The sequence below is a fragment of the Salmo salar genome, chromosome ssa01, assembly GCF_905237065.1.
Source record: "Salmo salar chromosome ssa01, Ssal_v3.1, whole genome shotgun sequence".
Classification (NCBI taxonomy): Eukaryota; Metazoa; Chordata; class Actinopteri; order Salmoniformes; family Salmonidae; genus Salmo; species Salmo salar.
Genome location: NC_059442.1, coordinates 81,468,157 through 81,488,882, shown reverse-complemented (window position 1 = coordinate 81,488,882; position 20,726 = coordinate 81,468,157). Strand labels below are relative to the sequence as shown.

General features: G+C 43.0%; 1 protein-coding gene across 1 annotated transcript in view; it reads left to right on the top strand.

Annotated features, from left to right (window-relative positions):
* Positions 1 to 3,336: 3,336 nt before the first annotated feature.
* rab40b (RAB40B, member RAS oncogene family) overlaps positions 3,337 to 20,726 on the top strand; it is a 48,910-nt gene continuing 31,520 nt past the window's right edge. Inside the window, exon 1 of the mRNA XM_014213128.2 lies at positions 3,337 to 4,282. Coding sequence (XP_014068603.1) covers positions 4,141 to 4,282 — 142 coding nt within the window. The 5' untranslated portion in view covers positions 3,337 to 4,140. The remainder of the gene's footprint in view (positions 4,283 to 20,726) is intronic.

Below are 20,726 nucleotides of genomic sequence, written 5' to 3'. Positions count from 1 at the left end.
AATTAATCTATTAATGCCAAGATCAGGTGATATTTGTCCATTTCTATTTTAGATTTAAGCAAACATCTGGAGAAATTAACGCATATTAATCAATCACAGACCAATATTGTGGAGAGATTGGCTACAGATGGGAGTTTGGACTGTGTCTGATTTGTTTAAAGATTGTTAAATGATGGATCTGAATAACTTGAAGGATAAGACCAGCTCGACCAACCATTTTAGAATCATTCCGATTGTATAGGCAGTCAAGTCGGAGATAGAACAACTACATTTAAACAGGATTTGAACAATTTATAAATGATTTCCATTCCAAAAACCACCTGCTATTGAGGGTGTATAAATTCTTAAACAAAAAAAACAAGGGGACTACATCTTCCCTTAAAGTGATGCTACAGAGGTTTTATATAATTTTTGCCAGTAGTTTGGAAAATAGCCCTCACGAGCCAAAACTGGTCCCCGAAATTGGTGTACAATTGTGTACTACATCATCCAGTTCGTATGACATGTAACGCCCTGCAAAAAAAAATGTAAATCCTGAAATTCTTATGTTACAAATTCGAATTAGTACAATTCAATTTCCTTAAGGGAAAAATGAGGTAAATATTTGAAGATTAATATACAAGAAATTGAATGGGAAAAACAATTTTAGAAAGGGCAGAGTCCAAAACACAAATGGTTTAGTATAATATAATGAATAGATCTTACTGGACTCCCTCTAAAATTCACCGACAGCAAATGTTGGCAATGTAAATCAGATGACGCTGGCCTTGTTCATATCACCATTGGCCTCATGGTGAAATCCCTGAGCCATGTTTGGACTCACCTTGTGCTGTGGTCACTTGAACAGGAAGGTGGCGCGGCAAGTCCATCGTGGGCAAATTTTGCCATCAAACTTTGTCATCAAAGTCTGGCATTCTCTGGATTTATGAACAGTGAAAAAAACAAGGTTGAATGATGACTTTAGTGATCTTTAGGTCGGACCTCTAGAAAGAGGCCCGAGTTCCCAACTTGGAATTCCGAGTTGGATGACCGTTAAAAACATATTTTCCCGGTCAGAGCTAGATTTTTCAGAGTTCCTTGTCTTGAACTCACTGAAGTCTGAGATTTCCCAGTTCCAAGTTTCCAGTTGTTTTGAAAGCGGCAGAAGTCATGCTGAGTTGACAGCATGGCCAATGTTGAATGTTTATCCTTTTTAGCTTGGAAAAGAGACCCTTAAACCCAGACTTGTACCACACACCCACTCCACTGAATAGCAGGCTAGTGATTGTTTTGCAGTGCTTGCAGTAAGCCACTGATTCCTTCCAAACCACACATTGTTGAATTTGTGATTTCCAACTTGTTGTGTAATGTTTATATCCAATGGCCAATTAGCACCGATACATTTTATCTATAATTTCTCTTCATATGAAAAGGATTTGTCAGTAGATTGTCGACTTGATTCATGATGATGACTGCTAGCTAAGATTTTGAAAGTATAATGTCCAATCAAAGCTACTGTAGATATCACGTGATTTGACATCATTTTATCTGTGGCCAATGACCTTGAGCCTTCTTGGATGGGCACTTCTAATGTAACTCTTTGGCACCACCCAAGGGGCTTGAATTTTTTTAGCTCTCCCCGTAGATTTTGTGGTGACGTAGTGTCCCCATAAGTGACAGAACACTGAGCCAATCACGGCGCAACTGGAGAACATTACCAACCCCTACGCTCCGTATTTTCTGCTGGCTGCCCCACCACCACAGAAAGCACTAAGCTAGGCTGAAACACTTCCATTTTGGAGCTGCCTTACTCAAGAAAGCAAAAAAGAGACCATGTTTGTATGCAGCTTAATTAAGTCAATTATATACATATTTTTTACATTGTTTGCAAACTGATATGGGACACGTATTAATGCCAAAATAACATGCAAAACAGGCCCCCCAAAAAATGAAGGGTCGCCACAGGACTTACCATAACAAAGGGGTTGAATACTTATTGACTCAAGATATTTCAGCTTTAAATGTTGTATTAATGTAGAAAATGTTATACAAACAAAATTCCACTTTGACATTATGGGGTATTGTGTGTAGATCAGTGACACAAAATCTCAATGTTATAAATTCAGGCTGTAACACAACAAAATGTGGAGAAAGTCATGGGGTGTGAATACATTCTGTATTACATTCTGTAAGGCACTGTATATGAAAAACAAAAACGTACACGTATCCATCCGAACTTTGCATCTAGAATGTTGCAAATGTATTATGTGTACTACCGACAATACACCACCCGAGGGCAGTAGATTAACCGTAATCATTGCTGGTAGACGCACTCAAAAACTGTGGGGCACTAATGAACTCGGGTAGTGGACGATATTATCTGATGTAATATGAGCAAAGAAAAAAATTACCACTCAAATAAAAGCAATGAACAGAACATTTAAGAAATTCTGTCAAATTTAAGTCGCATCTTATTTTCTTTAAATTATCTAAATTTCACTATACATTCAGTAAAATAGGCTACCAGCAATGTTTTATTATCATGTACATTATGTCCCATACCATTGATGTTGTAGGCTAATAACGAATTTGTAATTAGGGTACAAAATATGTCCATGTCCGTATTCATTCCTCGAATCCATCCATAGTCTGGTGCCTGGTGTGCAATTACGCAATGGCCACAGTGGAGTTGGAACTGGCGCCAGAAGGCAGCTCCTCTCTTATTGTTACATAACCCATCTGATCAACAGACCCGCGGCATCCATCCACTACACTGTGTAAACAATATTGTACTGCTGCGCAATGCAATGTTTACTCACTGATGAATGTAGGCTACACTGCAGTCTCGTTTTGTTTTAGAATACCTCCATCATTGTATGATAGCCTATTTACAGGACAAGAGCAGCATAATATGTTGTATTCCTATTGAGCAGTAGATGACATGTAAACAGCCCTTCATTAATAATGGTGCAGTTGTATTGTTCTTGAATCATGTACTGTATGGGCTATGTAGCCTATTGTCTCATACTGTTTTTCTTAGGGAAAACATAATCCATTAAATTAGGTAATACTATTATTGATCACGTTTAATCCGATTTTTCATTATAATTCCCTTATCAAAATTATTGTAACTGTTTTTCTCGGTTATGTGCTGTTTTTTTGGAGCGTGGCTGACTGCGCCAATGTAGTCTGAATAGAATAGCCTAATGTCCCTAAATCCTCCGAGGTGTTCTGTGCTACGTCAGAAATCAGAAATCGTGCCCAGCCAAAACAACAACAAACACAAACCGAGCCATGCTGTCCGTTGCCAAGCCAGCGGCTGCTGCGGACATCTGCAAACACTGACCCGGAATCAGTTCAAACAGCCATCATCCTATCCCTTCCTACCGGATTAAAATCACTAACACTGATCTCAAATCAGTGGTAGGGTGAATTCCAGCCCAAACCGCACAAAGCTTGGCTACCAATGGTAGCCACACCCCTCTATTGAATCAAATGGGTAGGCCTGTATGGGGATTTTGACAGACGTTTGCAGCGACGAGCCTACTACCGACTCAAGACTGCCCTAGCAACCCCGTGGATGAGCCAACCATAACCGTGTAAAACTCGAGACTCTGCCGCTACTGGGGACAGGAAACGACAGAGATCAGAGAGAGCTGCGGAACAGTGTGGCTGGCGGTACAATACAGCGTTATAACAAGTCAAACGTCTGGTACTTTCAAGGCACGGTAGCGGGAATGGAGGATTTATGGAATGACGATTTGAACACTGGAACAGGTTCGGTGTGAGCGGCAAGCTTTGATGTTACAGTGGAACACACTAGATGTAGGCTAATTTGTATAATTGTTTATGTTACATTGTGTTGTCACTTTCGTTGGCAAAATTGACACTTGTAGCTTTCATTCAAATTCCTATTTTAGGAGACTTCAAATCTGTGTTTGATGCATTTATTGTGAGTTCCCAGATATTAATTATGACTGATAATATAAGGCTATCCACTGGATGAATTGTCAAAGAACACCACATTCAACTTGACTCTCTTTGCTACTTTAATTCGTGCGTCACACAGCTCAAATCTTGAGTTGGAAGAGAAATAGAAGTGATTGAACAGTCTTGTACAAGTTGTTCCATGATGGAACATAATCATTCTTCACCGCGAGGATGAACCACAGAACCAGCCCCGCCAAGGCTTACGATTTTCTGCTTAAGTTTCTCCTGGTGGGGGACAGCGATGTGGGAAAGGGGGAGATACTGGCGAGCCTCCAGGACGGAGCCAGCGAGTCTCCGTATGGCTACAACATGGGTGAGTGTCCAGTATACAACGGCAGCCAGAACTATAAACAAACAAATGACATATTTTCATTTCAAACATTTATTTCTAGAAAATATTGAAGATTACATGTTATGATCACCAGGACTCGATAATATAGGACTTTTTCAATGTTTTTACTGCGCAACAAACAAGTGGCCACACACAGTTCGTTTTATGCACAGCTTGTTCTGGATGGTCCGGGTCATCAGAGCCCCGAACAGCGCAGTGGTCGTCATGCTTTAGCTAGCAAGTGCACATTCTTTAGGTTTAAAGGGTTATATTTAGGATTAGTGGACCAATACCAAGACTGGACATGTCATCTTGGACATCTGAGAGTAAGTCTGCGTCCCAAATGGCACCCGATAGTGCACTACTTCTGACCAGTGCCCTATTTAGGGAATATGGTGCCTTTAGGACCATATTGTGGATGATCATCTTGAGTGACAGGACATATGGGTTTAGATGTCACCCACCAGTGTCAGAGCTTGACAGTCACCTCTTCTCTAGGAAACAAAATCATAGGTGTTTTATTACTGGGGATATTAACGTAATGGCATGTCTCAGGGTGGACACATTGGCAGTCAGGATCTCTAGTCTCCATCAAGTGTTAACACCTCATGGTTCCCCTTATCCAACTGTCGGTGGAGAAACAAGTTTTTGAGTGTCCAGAAATAAAACGCATAAATTCTTACATGCTAGAGTCTTCAGAGGTGTAAGGATAATTATGCGTTAGAAATTAGGATATTTGGTGCAGTTCCACTTAAAAGGAGTGTAATAAAAGATTGGCCATATGTACCACAACATATACAAAAGCATGTGGACACCCCTTCAAATTAGTGGATTTGCCTATTTCAGCCACACCCGTTGTTGACAGGGGTATAAAATTGAGCACACCGCCATGCAATCTCCATAGACAAACATTGGCAGCAGAATGGCCCATACCGAAGAGCTCAGAAACTTCCAATGTGGCAACGTTATAGGAGGCCACCTTCCCAACAAGTCAGTTTGTCACATTTCTGCCCTGCTAGAGCTGCCCTGGTCAACTGTAAGTGCTGTTATTTTGAAGTAGAAACGTCTAGGAGCAACAATGGCTCAGCCGCGAAGTGGTAGGGCCACACAAGCTCACAGAACGGGACCGCCGAGTGCTGTAGCGCATAGAGCGTAAATCTGCCCTCGATTGCAACACTTACTACAGAGTTCCAAACTGCCTCTGGAAGCAACATCAGCACAAGAACTGTTCGTCAGGAGTTTCATGAAATAGGTTTACATTGCCGAGCTACCGCACACAGGCTGGAGCGGTGTAAAGCTCGCCGCCATTGGATTCTGGAGCAGTGGAAATGCGTTCTCTGGAGTGATGAATCACTCTTCACCATCTGGCAATCCGACGGACTAATCTGGGTTTGGCGGATGCCAGGAGAACGCTACCTGCCCCAATGCATAGTGCCAACTGTAAAGTTTGGTGGAGGAGGAATAATTTGTCTGGGGCTGTTTTTCATGGTTTGGGCTAGGCTCCGTAGTTCCAGTGAAGGGAAATCACTACAACATACAATGACATTCTAGACGATTCTGTGCTTCCAACTGGGGAAGGCCTTTTCCTGTTTCAGCATGACAATGCCCCCGTGCACAAAGCGAGGTCCATACATAAATGGTTTGTCGAGATTGGTGTGGAAGAACCTGACTGGCCTGCACCTTTACCTCAACCCCATCAAACACCTTTGGGATGAATTGGAACGCTGACTGAGAGCCAGGCGCTAATCGCCCAACATCAGTGCCCGACCTCACTAATGTTCTTGTGGCTGATTGAAAGCAAGTCCCCACAGCAATGTTCCAATATCTAGTGGAAAGCCTTCCAAGAAGAGTGGAGGCTGTTATAGCAGCAAAGGGGGGACCAACTCCATATTAATGGCCATGAATTTGGAATGAGATGTTCGACGAGTAGATGTCCACATACTTTTGGTCATGTAGCTGTCTCACCACCAGTTGCTTTTCACCACAATGCGTAACTTAGTATGACACCCTAAAGGTGGTAGGTACAGCGCCTTCAGAAAGTATTCATACCCTTTGCCTTATTCCACATTTTGTTGTGTTACAACCTGAATTCAAAATTGATTAAATATTTTTTTAAATCTCACCAATCTAAACACAATACCCCATAATGACAAATTGAAAACATATTTTTAGAACTGTTTGCAAATCTATTGAAAATGAAATACAAAAATATCTCATTTACATTCACACCCCTGAGTCAATACTTTGTAGAAGCACCTTTGGCAGCGATTACAGCTTTCAGTATAGTGCGTATGTTATCGTGTGTGTATGCATGTGTCTGTGCCTATGTTTGTGTTACTTCACAGTCCCCACTGTTCCATAAGGTGTATTTTTACCTGCTTTTTAAATCTGATTCTACTGCTTGCATCAGTTACCTGATGTGGAATAGAGCTCCATGTAGTCATGGCTCTGGTATTGCACACAGAGTTAGTCCATGCAACTTAGCATGTGACTTTGATTTTGTGATTTGTAAAAAACTTTTTGCTTATCTAGGCTTGCCATAACAAAGGGGTTGAATACTTATTGAATCAAGACATTTCAAAATTATAAAAATATAATTCCACTTTGACATTATGGGGTATTGTGTGTAGGCCAGTTACAAAAAAACAACCTTTTATTCAAGGGGTGTGAATACTTTCTGAAGGTACTGTAGATGCGATTTCAGAGGCGTGTCCAAGCTTGTTTCTGCAACCTTGAGAGAACTCTCCAGCGTTGGTCGAAGGCAGCTCAGGCATCAGACAGCTAATCATGCAAAGCCCACACCAATGTCTCTTACTGCATCTCCACAACATCCAGCACACAAATTTACATAAGAATTCTGAGGGGAAAAATAAAAGCTACTGCAGGGCATGAACCAATTATTGTGTTGTGGGCATAAAGACGTTTAATACACAATAAAGTACTATCTTATCTTATCCAAAACTCTACCATAACCATTAGGGGAAACACAAAACTGAACTTGAATCAGCGTCTAGGGGAAACGTCTTCCTACTCTGTTAGTTGTTTACCTGCATTTGCAGGTACCTAACTAAGCTTAGGTTGTTGTGGAAAATGTAATGAGGTACATGAGAGGGAGGGCTTACCTCAGGGACTGACTGTTATAGTCCCAGGCCTGGGGAGAGCACTACAAAGGGAAGTCCTCTCTGTGTACTCTGGTAACCTCCGTGTTGTCCTTTGGCCTGGTTGATATACAGTGTTCCCATACAACTGGCCTATTAGATATAGTCGGAAACCCCCAGGTACGTTTATGAAGTGGCGGCTATGATGGTAGGCCTATTTGTGGCTTATTTATTAGTGGACATGTATTGTGCAATTTTGGAGATACTTTTATTGTAAATAAGAATATAATATGTTTCTGAACACTTCTACATTAATGTGGCTGTTACCAGGATTATGGATAATGACGAATGAATCGTGAATAATGATAAATGAGAAAGTTGCAAAATGACACACTCAATTATTTATCATTCATTTCTATTGGGCACATCATAATCCAAAACAACCAAAACAAATGGCAAATGCAGCCAACAAGTTTGTAGAGTCACAAGCATGATGTAGTCATGGTGTGTTAGGAATATGGGATGAAATACTAAACTTTACTGCTTTAATACACCTTCAAATGGGGGGACTAGATACATAAAGTGCTTTAATTTCTAAACAGTAAAATAGATATGTATGAAAATACCCTCAAATAAAAGGTGACATTCTCTACTATCACCTCATATGAAACATTTGATCTCAAATCTAAAATACTGGAGTATAGAGCCACATTAAAAGATGTAGCTTCAGTGACGTATTCATGGATGCCAAGGGAAGCCAGGCTTCCCCAAAAAGCGGACCAAGAAAAAAACATACAAAATAATTTATCTTTCGTCTCTGTGTTTCATAATGTTCCTTCAATTCGCAAAAGGCTGAATGTATCTCCCCGGAGAAAGTATCCGGGCAAATGAAACAGCGCCCCTCTGTCTTTGTATGTGTAGCCCATCTATCTGATGCTGTTTGGTCAAAAAGAGTAGCATTTTGTTGCCGCCTGGAGCATTGAATGCAAGGGAAGCCAGCCTCCCTTGATCATTTTTTTAGTACAATAATAGCCCATCAGCGTTGAGCTAAACTGAGTGAGCTCAACTGTGAATGGTCCTGTCGCACCAAAAAAAGTGTCAAGGGAAGCCAGTTTGGACTTGGCTTTACACCAATCACATCACATCAAAAGCCAAATGTCATTGACAGAAAAATTGTCCTCCAGTGGCTAGCTAGCTAGCTAAAATTGGCCCTTTCCTAATTTAGCCATGGATGGAGATAGGGATTTGGACTTGTGGTTTTACTTAATTCTCTGTACTGGCCAATGATTATAACGGCATTTCTGATCCAACCATAAATTCATAGGATGGAAGTTCAATATGTAGCTAGATGTAGTAGGCTAATGTTAACTAGCTGGCTAATCATTGCCCATGAAAGGAAGTTAGGCTAGAGAGCAAGCATTTTAGCCAGGTAGCTTAGGACAACAAAAACTAAGTGTGTACTATATGACGGAGTCATAGACTGTTTTGGCAACATGAAAAAGTGGAGGATGGCATTGGCGTTTCTCTACAAGTAGGGTGAGTCAACATGATTTTCTACTTATTTAGCCTACGTTGATTGGACTAAATGGTTTTTGGAATCTTTTAGTTGTCACTGTATAAGACTAGACATAGGTGATTTGATGACGTTGAAATTGAAATGGTGCTGGAATAGTGGAAGCAGCTCCTGTTTTCTTTGCGACTTGCAGTAAATCTCCGGTGTTCTAAATCAAAAGTTGTTTAGTAGTCCGAAAACTTGCTTGGCGATGTTATAGGTCATGTAACTGTTTGTTACATGCAATATGTTTTGTGGACTTCACCGAACAGAGGTTGCTCTCCGGTTTTGTGATGAAACAAAGGTGTGATTGAATTTATTCTGCCACTGTCTTCTTATTGTCTTGACCTTTAGGCCTATATATCACGGTGGCAAGGCATATGAACTAACAGGTTATACAGCAAACAATGCAATTATCACAAAACATACAGTAGGTTGTAATATGGCTTTTTTTCCTGTCTTGTCTTCCCAAGGGATTTTACCCACGCACCGCTACAGTTTAGCTTCACTGTTGAAATAAATACGTAGGGGAGTGTAGTGCACTATTTTTGACCAGAGCCCTATGGGCCCCGTTTTGACCAGAGCCCTATGGGCCCCGTTTTGACCATTGTCTTGATATCAGGGCCTATTCAATGACTTAAGACAGTCTGGTCCAGTGTCTGTAAATAAAGGTTTGGACTTCGGTTTAGTGTCTCATCCAATGGGATGAGAGTAGGTAAGTGAGTGTTGAAATATGTTGATATGACGACTGCTCACTGTGCCCAGTGTTCAGTAATAAATGGTGTGTGAGTCACCTCGTCAACGGTTTGATCCAGCACTAACCCCAGTTAAGGTGTCTGAGTGAGAGAGAGACAATGAAAGAGAGGCAGAGGAACGGGGAGATGGTGAGAGAGAGATGGGAGTCTAGATGTTAGGAGAGAGGAGTTCTGTCTCTGCTTAAACTCTGGTACATAGCAACAATTGCTAGAGCGACAATGTAGCTGCCTCTGCTCCCCTGCCTGGATGATGGGTCTTACACTATGGAAAGACTTGCTGCTCCTCTCGATGAATACTGGCTTTATTAACAGTTAGCTTAGTCTCTATATATATGTGTGTGTCTGTGTGTGTGTGTGAGATTTGTCCGTTTGACTGCCAGATGGTGAAGCGTGATTCACCACTCCAGCCGACGCTTGTGGCATTGCGCATGGTGATCTTAGGCTTGTGTGCAGCTGCTCGGCCATGGAAACCCATTTCATTAAGCTCCTGACGAACAGTTCCTGTGCTGACGTTGCTTCCAGAGGCAGTTTGGAACTCCCACGTTGAAAGTCACTCAGCTCTTCAGTACAGGCCATTCTACTGCCAATGTTTGTCTATGGAGATTGCATGGACGTGTGCTCGATTTTATACACCTATCAGCAATGGGTGTGGCTGAAATAACCAAATCCACTAATTTCAAGGGGTGTCCACATACTTTTGTATTTTTAAATGGTGGCATGTGAGTCTGACTGGCTGGCTAGTTGCAAGCGGAGAGCAGCACAGCCCAGAAGGGGAGCATTCAGTCTGCTTACGTTCAGAGTCCCCGCCAGTAGCAATGGAATGTTATCGAGCTGACATGAGTCTATTATTGCATGTAGCACAGAACATTGTTATGCAGTGTTTTACAGTGTTTGTATCCCAAAATGGCACTCTATTCCCTATGCAGTGCACTCCTTTGGACCAGGGCCCACAGGGGTCTGGCCAAACGTAGTGCACTATGTTGGGAATAGGGTGCCATTTGGGACACAGACAGTCTTTTTTTCTATGTAGTGTTTTTAACGCTCTGCAACCGTCAGAAAGTGTAACATCTGGGTTCAAATACGGGTGTATTTGAGTATGTGTTATTTAAAATACTTTTTTCTGTGTATTTGAGTATTTTCAAATTCACAGCCCAAAACAAGTAGCTTTATTTGAGTATTTGAATGGTTATTTGTATTAAAAAAAAATTGTCTTCCTAATTGTATGTCTTCCAAATTGTATTTGAAAGTCTTTTCAAATACATATTTCAAATACTATTTCCAAATACCTTAGTTAAATGGTTAAATGTATGGAAGTATGTTTGAGTATTTTCAAATACTTTCCAAGTGTGTTACTATAGTAACAAATACAAATAGTATACAAATACATTCCAAAATTCAAAGACTTTAAAAAATATATATAGGTTATCTGAATACTTACTTTGGAATGTATGGGAAAATAATTAATTCATTTTAAATAGTATTTGAACCCAAGTCTGGAAGGTTTCACCCTATTAACACACCTCTGAGAGGGAGTTCCTAACATTCAATGTGAAGTACTTTTGAGATTCAGGGAAAGTGTTATAGGCTATAAATGCAAGACATCATTATAATCATCATCAGTGTTTGTTTTTATTCTCTAACTGATGTTTGTTTGACTGATTCCTAGAGGGAGCTGTATAAAAGGCAGTCAGACTGAGTCCCAAATGGCACCCTATTCCCTATGGGTACTGGTCAAAACTAGTGCACTATATTGGGGATAGGGTGCTATTTGGGATGCACCACCGGTTTCCTCAGAGGATCTTAGTTAGCTGTTAATTACCTTATTTTCTCTGTTAGTGTTTTTTCCTAATGTTCTAATTACAACAATGCCAAGCGTCATCATCTAGAGCAGTGGTTCCCAAACTTTTTATAGTCCCGTACCCCTTCAAACATTCAACCTCCAGCTGTGTGCCCCCTCCAACACCAGAGTCAGCGCATTCTCAAATGTTGTTTTTTGCCATCATTGTAAGCCTGCCACACACACACAATATACGATACATTTATTAAACATAAGAATGAGTGTGTGTTTTTGTCACACCCCGGCTCGTGGGAAGTGACAAAGAGCTCTTATAGGACCAGGGCACAAATAATAATATAATAATAATCAATAATTTTGCTCTTTATTTAGCCATCTTACATATAATACCTTATTTGTTCATCAAAAATTGTGAATAACTCACCACAGGTTTGACTTTTTCTTCTTCCAATTTTAACCTTTATTTACAGTTGAAGTCGGAAGTTTACATACAGAATCTACTCTCACATAGGTAGGTGGTTACAAAGGGCATCAGTGTCCTAACAGCGCGATTTGCCAAGGCAAAAAAACTCTGAGCGCAGCCCTATCCAGAAATGTTCAGATATCGGTAAGTGGACTGGAGGCAGGGCATGAAAGGGATAACGAATCCATTGTTTGTGTCGTCCGTTTCAGGAAAGTACCTGCGTAATTGCGCACCCAGCTCACTCAGGTGCTTTGCTATATTACATTTGACATTGTCCGTAAGCTTGAGTTCATTTGCACACAAAAAATCATACAATGATGGAAAGACCTGTGTGTAGTCCTTGTTAATGCAGACAGAAAAGAGCTCCAACTTCTTAATCGTAGCCTCAATTTTGTCTCGCACATTGAATATAGTTGCGGAGAGTCCCTGTAATCCTAGATTCAGATCACGCAGATAGGGCAGTCGTGTGAGAAACTCGTCATCATGCAAGCTGTCAGACAAGTGAAAATTATGGTTAGTAAAGAAAACTTTAAGCTCGTTTCTCAATTTAAAAAAACATGTCAATACTTTGCCCCTTGATAACCAGCGCACTTATGTATGTTGTAAAAGCGTTACATGGTGTCACGTCCTGACCAGCAGAGGGAGTAATTGTATTAGTTTTGGTCAGGACGTGGCAGAGGTTTTGTGTTGTGTGTAGGTTGGGTGCTGGACAATTGGAGGCAGGTGTTTCTAGTTGCCTCTGATTGGGAGTCCTATAAACAGGTGTGTGTTTTTCTTTGTGGGTAGTTGTTTTTGCACTGCGTTTTGTTAGCCTGCAAAACTGTTCCTGTCGTGTTGCTGTATTTTCTTGTTTTCCGTGGTCAACGTCTTTTAATAAATATGTTGTTGAACATGCAACCCACTGCGCCTTGGTCCATTCCTGCCGACAGATGTGACACATGGTCGCTGCCAATATCATTGCATAATGCAGAAAATACACGAGAGTTCAGGGGCCTTGCTTTAACAAAGTTAACCATTTTCACTGTAGTGTCCAAAACGTCTTTCAAGCTGTCAGGCATTCCCTTGGCAGCAAGAGCCTCTCGATGCTGCAGTGTACCCAAGTGGCGTCGGGAGCAACTGCTTGCACGCGCATTACTACTCCACAATGTCTCCCTGTCATGGCTTTTGCACCGTCAGTACAGATACCAACACATCTTGACCACCAAAGTCCATTTGACGTCACAAAGCTGTCCAGTACTTTAAAAATATCCTCTCTGTCATGCCCTGACCTGAGAGAGAGGGTTTGATTCTCTATGTGTTTAGGTCAGGGTGTGGGGTAGGCATTCTATGTTTTTGTATTTCTTTGTGTTGGGCAGCTGTCTATTGTAACCAGAGGCAGCTGTCTATTGTTGTCTCTGATTAGGAACCATACTTAGGCAGCCTGTTTTTCCTTTGGGTTTTGTGAGTAGTTGCTTTCTGTTTAGTTGTAATTACCTGACAGAACTTTCGGCTGTCATTTTTGTTTCATTTGTAAAGTGTTCATTTTTGCATTAAATGACAAGATGAACATATTCCACGCTGCACCTTGGTCTACTCATTTTGACGCCTGTGACAGAACTACCCACCACAAGAAGACCAAGCAGTGTGGGCAGGATGACTGGACCTGGGAGGAGATCCTGGATGGGGCAGGACCCTGGACAAGGCCTGGGGAGTATCGCCGTCCGCAATGGGAGATCGAGGCAGCAAAAGCGGAACGGCAATACTGGGAGGAACAGGCAAGAAAGCAACAACGGAAGCCCGAGAGGCAGCGCCAACATTGTTTTTTTTGGGGGGGGCACACGGGGAGATTGGCTAAGGCGGGTTTAAGACCTGAGCCAACTCCCCGTGCTTACCGTGGGGAGCGAGTGACCGAGCAAGCACCGTGTTATGCGGTGATACGCACTGTGTCGCCAGTGCGTACTCACAGCCCGGTGCACTCGGTGCAAGCTCCTCACCGTTGCCGTGCTAGAGTTGGCCGGCAGCCAGGGAGAAGTTCACCGGCTCAACGTATCTGGTCTCCAGTGCGTCTCTTCGGCCCAGGATATCCTGCGCCTGCTCTACGCACGGTACCCCTCATTCACCAGCACAGCCCAGTTCGTCCTGTACCAGCGCTCCGCCCTTGCCGGGCTAAAGTCAACATCGAGCCAGGACGGGTTGTGCCAGCCCTAAGCGCCAGACCTCCAGTAAGCCTCCAAGGCCCAGTGTGCCCTGTGCCTGCTCTGCACACCCAGTCTCCTGTGCGTCTCCCCAGTCTGGTGAGACCGGTTCCAGCTCCCCGTAGGAAGCCTCCAGTGATGATCAATGGCACGAATCCTCCAGTGATGATCCATGGCCCGAAGCCTCTAGTGATAATCCATGGCACGAAGCCTCCAGTGATGATCCATGGCCCGGAGCCTGTAGGGATGATCCATGGCACGAAGCCTCCAGTGATGATCCATGGCCCAGAGCCTGTAGGGATGATCCATGGCACGAAGCCTCCAGTGATGATCCATGGCACAAAGCCTCCAGTGATGATCCATGGCGCGGAACCAGTAGTGATGATCCATGGCACGGAGCCTCCAGCGACGCTCCCCAGTCCGGAGCCCCCAGCGACGCTCCCCAGTCCGGAGCCCCCAGCGACGCTCCTCAGCCCGGAGCCCCCAGCGACGCTCCTCAGCCCGGAGCCCCCAGCGACGCTCCTCAGCCCGGAGCCCCCAGCGACGCTCCTCAGCCCGGAGCCCCAGCGACGCTCCTCAGCCCGGAGCCCCCAGCGACGCTCCTCAGCCCGGAGCCCCCAGCGACGCTCCTCAGCCCGGAACCCCCAGCGACGGTCTGCAGCCCGGAGTCTTCAGCGACGGTCTGCAGCCCAGTCTTCAGCGGCGGCCTGCAGCCCAGAGTCTTCAGCGGCGGTCGGCAGTTCAGAGCCTCCGGCGCTGATCCACGGTCGGGTTCCTCCGGCGACACAGAAGAGGGGGGATCAGCGGGCGGTGTGGGGGCTACACCCCGAACCAGAGCCGCCGCCAAGTATAGATGCCCACCCGGACCCTCCCCTATAGGTTCAGGTTTGCGGCCAGGAGTCTGCACCTTTGGGGGGGGTTTGCCTGTCCTAGCCACTCGGTAGTTCACCATATAAGACGCTTCTAGCCACTTCTTATTAATGATATCTGTTGCTTTTATACGTGTCTTACTACTCAAATGTCGGCTTTATTCTTGCTCAAAAAACTTCCATGGCTTATGATTTATTTAATGATTTATTTCAGCTTTTATTTCTTTCATCACATTCCCAGTGGGTCAGAAGTTTAAATACACTCAATTAGTATTTGGTAGCATTGCCTTTAAATTGTTTCACTTGGGTCAAACATTTCAGGTAGCCTTCCACAAGCTTCCAACAATAAGTTAGGTGAATTTTGGCCCATTCCTCCTGACAGAGCAGGTGTAACTGAGTCAGGTTTGTAGGCCTCCTTGCTCGCACACACTTTTTCAGTTCTGCCCACAAATTTTCTATGGGATTGAGGTCAGGGCTTTGTGATGGCTACTCCAATACCTTGACTTTGTTGTCCTTAAGCCATTTTGCAACAACTTTGGAAGTATGCTTGGGGTCATTGTCCATTTGGAAGACCCATTTGCAACCAAGCTTTAACTTCCTGACTGATGTCTTGAGATGTTGCTTCAATTTATCCACATAATTTTCCTTCCTCATAATGCCATGTATTTTGTAAAGTGCACCAGTCCCTCCTACAGCAAAGCACCCCCACAACATAATGCTGCCACCCCCGTGCTTCACGTTTGGGATGGTGTTCTTCGTCTTGCAAGCCTCCCCCTTTTCCTCCAAACATAACGATGGTTATTATGGCCAAACAGTTCTATTTTTGTTTCATCAGACCAGAGGACATCTCTCCATGTGCAGTTGCAAACCGTAGTCTGGCTTTTTTATGGCGGTTTTGGAGCAGTGGCTTCTTCCTTGCTGAGCGGCCTTTCAGGTTATGTCGATATAGGACTCGTTTTACTGTGGATATAGATACTTTTGTTTCCTCCAACATCTTCACAAGGTCCTTTGCTGTTGTTCTGGGATTGATTTGCACTTTTCGCACCAAAGTACGTTCATCTCTAGGAGACCGAATGCGTCTCTTTCCTGAGCGGTTTGACAGCTGCGTGGTCCCATGGTGTTTATACTTGCGCACTATTGTTTGTACAGATGAACGTTGTACCTTCAGGCATTTGGAAATTGCTCCCAAGGATGAACCAGACTTGTGGAAGTCTGTGGCTGATTTCTTTTGATTTTCCCATGATGTCAAGCAAAGATGCACTGAGTTTGAAGGTAGGCCTTGAAATACATCCACAGGTACACCTCCAATTGACTCAAATTATGTCAATTAGCCTATCAGAAGCTTCTAAAGCCATGACATAATTTTCTAGAATTTTCCAAGCTGTTTAAAGGCACTGTCAACTTAGTGTATGTAAACTTCTGACCCACTGGAATTGTGATACAGTGAATTTTAAGTGAAATAATCTGTAAACAATTGTTGGAAAAAATACTTGTGTCATGCACAAAGTAGATGTCCTAACCGACTTGCCAAAACTATAGTTTGTTAACAAGAAGTTTGTGGAATGGTTGAAAAATGAGTTTTAATGACTTCAACCTAAGTGTATGTAAACTTCCGACTTCAACTGTATGTGTGGTAGTATGTATGTGTTCATACTCTGACTGTTATTGCACTCCTTTATAAAACCCCTCATTGAGAATGTGTAATAGAAACCAACGTTTAACTGATTATACAGTGGAAGTTATCTAATTAATGATCTTCTGGATAATACAATTAGGGAGGCATGGTAAGCTCTCTCTGAGGAATTTCATTTTCTATATTTTACCAATTAAGAAATGTTTTCCATAATTATTTTGAGATCTCTACATTGCTACTTTAGGATTGTAAACAAAAAGTTCTGTCTGACTTTTTCTGGGTTGCAGCTTGAGTTTTATTCATAGAGGACAATATCCACAAACGGAAGAGTGTGTGGGTATTCTCTTGCTCGACCAGTGATATCTGTTGGATGTTTGTACACTATCATTTATCCTGGTTGCCCTGACATGGTTTGTTGTCTGTGGCCCTGCTGTGTTTTTCTTTAGTATCACAGGACATGATGAATCTGATGTGTGTTTATATAAGAGCCACAGTTTCCTCCACCTCCAGGCTGGTTTGGCTTGTTTTCAGCAGCATGAAACAAAGCTGCTTCCAAAATGGTACCCTTTTCCCTTTATAGTGCACTACTTTTGACTGGCCTCTGGACAAAGTAGTGCACTGTATAGAGAATAGGGTGCCATTTGGGATGCTGACAGTGTTTCCCCTTCCGCACTCTGGCCAATAATTGCTGTTGATGTTAGGCTACTAAATGTGGAATCAACAGGATCCAAGGCGCATCTCAGTTTTCTGGGTCAGCTCTACTAATAGGAGGAAATAGAAGGACAGAGTGGAAGCATTTCTGTGATCAGCCCGTCTCCGTGGCCAGAGATCAGCCAGTCTCCACAGCCAGAGATCAGCCAGTCTCCCTAGCCAGAGATCAGCCAGTCTCCGTGGCCAGAGATCAGCCAGTCTCCGTGGCCAAAGATCAGCCAGTCTCCGTGGCCAGAGATCAGCCAGTCTCCCTAGCCAAAGATCAGCCAGTCTCCGTGGCCAGAGATCAGCCAGTCTCCGTGGCCAGAGATCAGCCCGTCTCCGTGGCCAGAGATCCCCTACATACAATCACCTCCAAAACAGCCAAAAAGACTGTATTAAATAGTTATAAATACTGAGTTACAGTATATTGCATGCTCAAAAATGTGTTTATGTATAGTTCATGGTGCCGTTGACCTTAAAGGGATACTTCGGGTTTTTGGCAATGAGGCCCTTTATCTACTTCTCCAGAGTCAGGTGAACTTGTGGATACTACCTCTAACTAACTTCATACTGGACACAGAGACATAAAAATGGTATCCACAAATTAATCTGACTCTGGGGATACCAAATCCAAAATGCCAAAATCCCTTTAACAAGGGCCCAAGGCCCAGTGGAAGCAAAACAGACCCATAACATCAAAGATCCACAACCATATTTGACAGTAGGTATGAGGTTCTTTTCTGCGTATGCATCCTCTGTTCCCCTCCATGTCTTTGTGTGTAATTGTTTCGTGGTTATCATTACGCGCCCGACTGGGTTTTCATGTTTCCGTGTTTTTTTGCACATGGTTTGTTTATTTTGTATTACAGTGTCTTGTATTGAACATTTATCCCGCCTTACACTTTTGCCTTGTGGGCTGGAGGTTTTCAAGAAGCTGCGTTCTTCTGTTATTTTCTCTACTGCCATAATAAAGTGTGCGCTTGTTCAATACTCCCTGCTCTCCTGCACCTGGCTTCTCCACCAGCAGCGCACAGCCCTGACCATACCACCCCGTTCCGGTCCAAGTGCCAATGCCGTTTAGCAAACTCCAGGAGTTTACATGTGTTGATTGTTCTTAATAAAGGCTTTTTTATGGCAACCATTCCAAATAGCCTATTGGCATGGAGGTGGCAACTAATTGTAGATTTGGAGACTTGCTGACCTAAAGATGCAACCAAGTTCTGGAATTCTCCAACTGTGGCCCTTGGACTTCTTTGCGTCCCAAATCATCTACCTCACAACATTTGGGGACAAGACACACTTGCAACCTCTACCAGGCAAGTGTACCACTGTTCAGTGGTTTTAAACTTCTTAATTGTTGCCGTAATAGTGGTAAGTGGTATATTTGTTTTTCAGTTGTTTTTTTGTACCCATTGCCTGATTTATGAAATTCAACCACCATTTGTCTCTTTTCATTTGTGAGTTCTTTGCCATGGATGACAAAGGAATTTTACATGCATGTTACCGGGGGGTGAAAGTAGATTTCATTTCTTCAGGAACCTTCTGTGTGTGCACGCACTTTAATTACAATTTTAATGGACCTAATCATAGAATTACATATAGAATTCCTATTAATTTAATAGGCTTAATAGTAAAGATTTGTCATTTAAGCCTACCTTTTAATGTGACATAAACACAACCAGTCATGATGTTTTCATCTGATTGTCAAACAAAAAATTTTGCTCATCTTTATGAGGGTGGCAATAATTTTGGAGGTCTGTAGTGCACTATTTTTATCCAGGGCTCGTGGGGCTTTCGTCAAAAGTAGTGAACTATGTAGGGAATAGGGTGCCATTTGACAGGCAGTCGGGGAGAGATGATGGCTGAGGGAGCGTTAGTAAATTCACTCTGGCTATCTACTCCGATTCCAGAGCACTCTTGTCTGTGTGCCAGAGCAGCAGAATAACTGATGAATTTACGAACACCCAACACTCATTGAATATGGCCAGTGTCAGTAAACGTTGGCAATAAAAGTGTAATTAAATTGTGCCTGCAGCGCAGTTACAGTCACCAACGCTCTGGATAACATAAAAACTTCCTAACCAGCTCTGCTATTGTGAGTAAAATGGTCAGAGTGGGGTGTTCTCTCTTTTGTCTGAAAGTAGTTAGCAAGCTAGCCAACGTTAGCCAGTTAGCTTGGGTGCTTGACTGCCGTTGTGAGGTCAGAACGCTCGGATCAACCCTACTCCTCGGCCAGAGTGTCCAGTGCATGCTCTGAATTTATGAACGCCCAGTGGGCACTCTGAGCACACTCTGGCACTCCAGATTGAATTTATGAACGCACCCTGAGTTGGAGCGCTCACAGGTGAATGACCACAGGCTCCAGAAGCAGTGGAACAGTTGGAACACAGACAGTGGAGTGACCACAGACATTCTGGAATCCTTCCATAAACTGTTATTCCAGTCCCAAGCCACGGAACAGTTCCAAACCAAAATGAATCACTTGATAATAGTTCAAAACACACACACACACACACAGGGAAAGAGGCACGTATGCAGACAGACAGACAGACAGACAGACAGACAGACAGACAGACAGACAGACAGACAGACAGAGACATACACACACACACACACACAGGGAAAGAGGCACGTATGCACACAGACAGACAGACAGAAATACACACACACACAGATTTGAATAATTATTTTTGAAGAACGGTGTCTGGAACACAGTTCTCCATTTTTACTTTAATTTGCTCTTTTTTAACTGAATGTATAGTAAGATGTGTTCATGTTTTAAATGGCCCTCTCTTTGTATTCTTGCTAGATCTGCATAGCACTTCTTACAATTGAGTTTCAAAAACTAACACTGAAGGTTCTATTAATGGTCAAAAGAACAGAATGTTTGAAAAGCCAATGAGTCGAAGAGAGTGTATTTGAACTGTATGAGTTTAGAAATGTTTGACAAACTGTGTGTGTGTGTGTGTGTGTAGCAGTTCTGTGGGGGCTGCTGATGCCAGGAGAGGATGACTCATCTTTGTATCTGATCCTACTCAGACAGAGCGAAAGAACAAGAGAGAGAGAAATGAAAGAGAGGGAGAGATTGACCTTGGCAAACGTATTAAAAACACTTGTATGAAGCATCTGATCTAAACACACAGTAGACTTAACCCTAAAAGCACCAACAGGGATCAAAAATGTAATAAAGCCTTTTTTTTATCCTTCTGAAATGTTGTACTTTGTCAAGCAACTAGTTACAGACAAAAAAACATTGGAGATTGGAAAGCACGGTGGGAGGGATCTTTGACCTTTCCTCCATACAGAATCTTTCCAGATCCTTGATATCTATCGTCTGCTTTTATGGACTGCCCTCTTCCAATTCAAACCACAGGTTTTCAATAGGGTTCAAGTC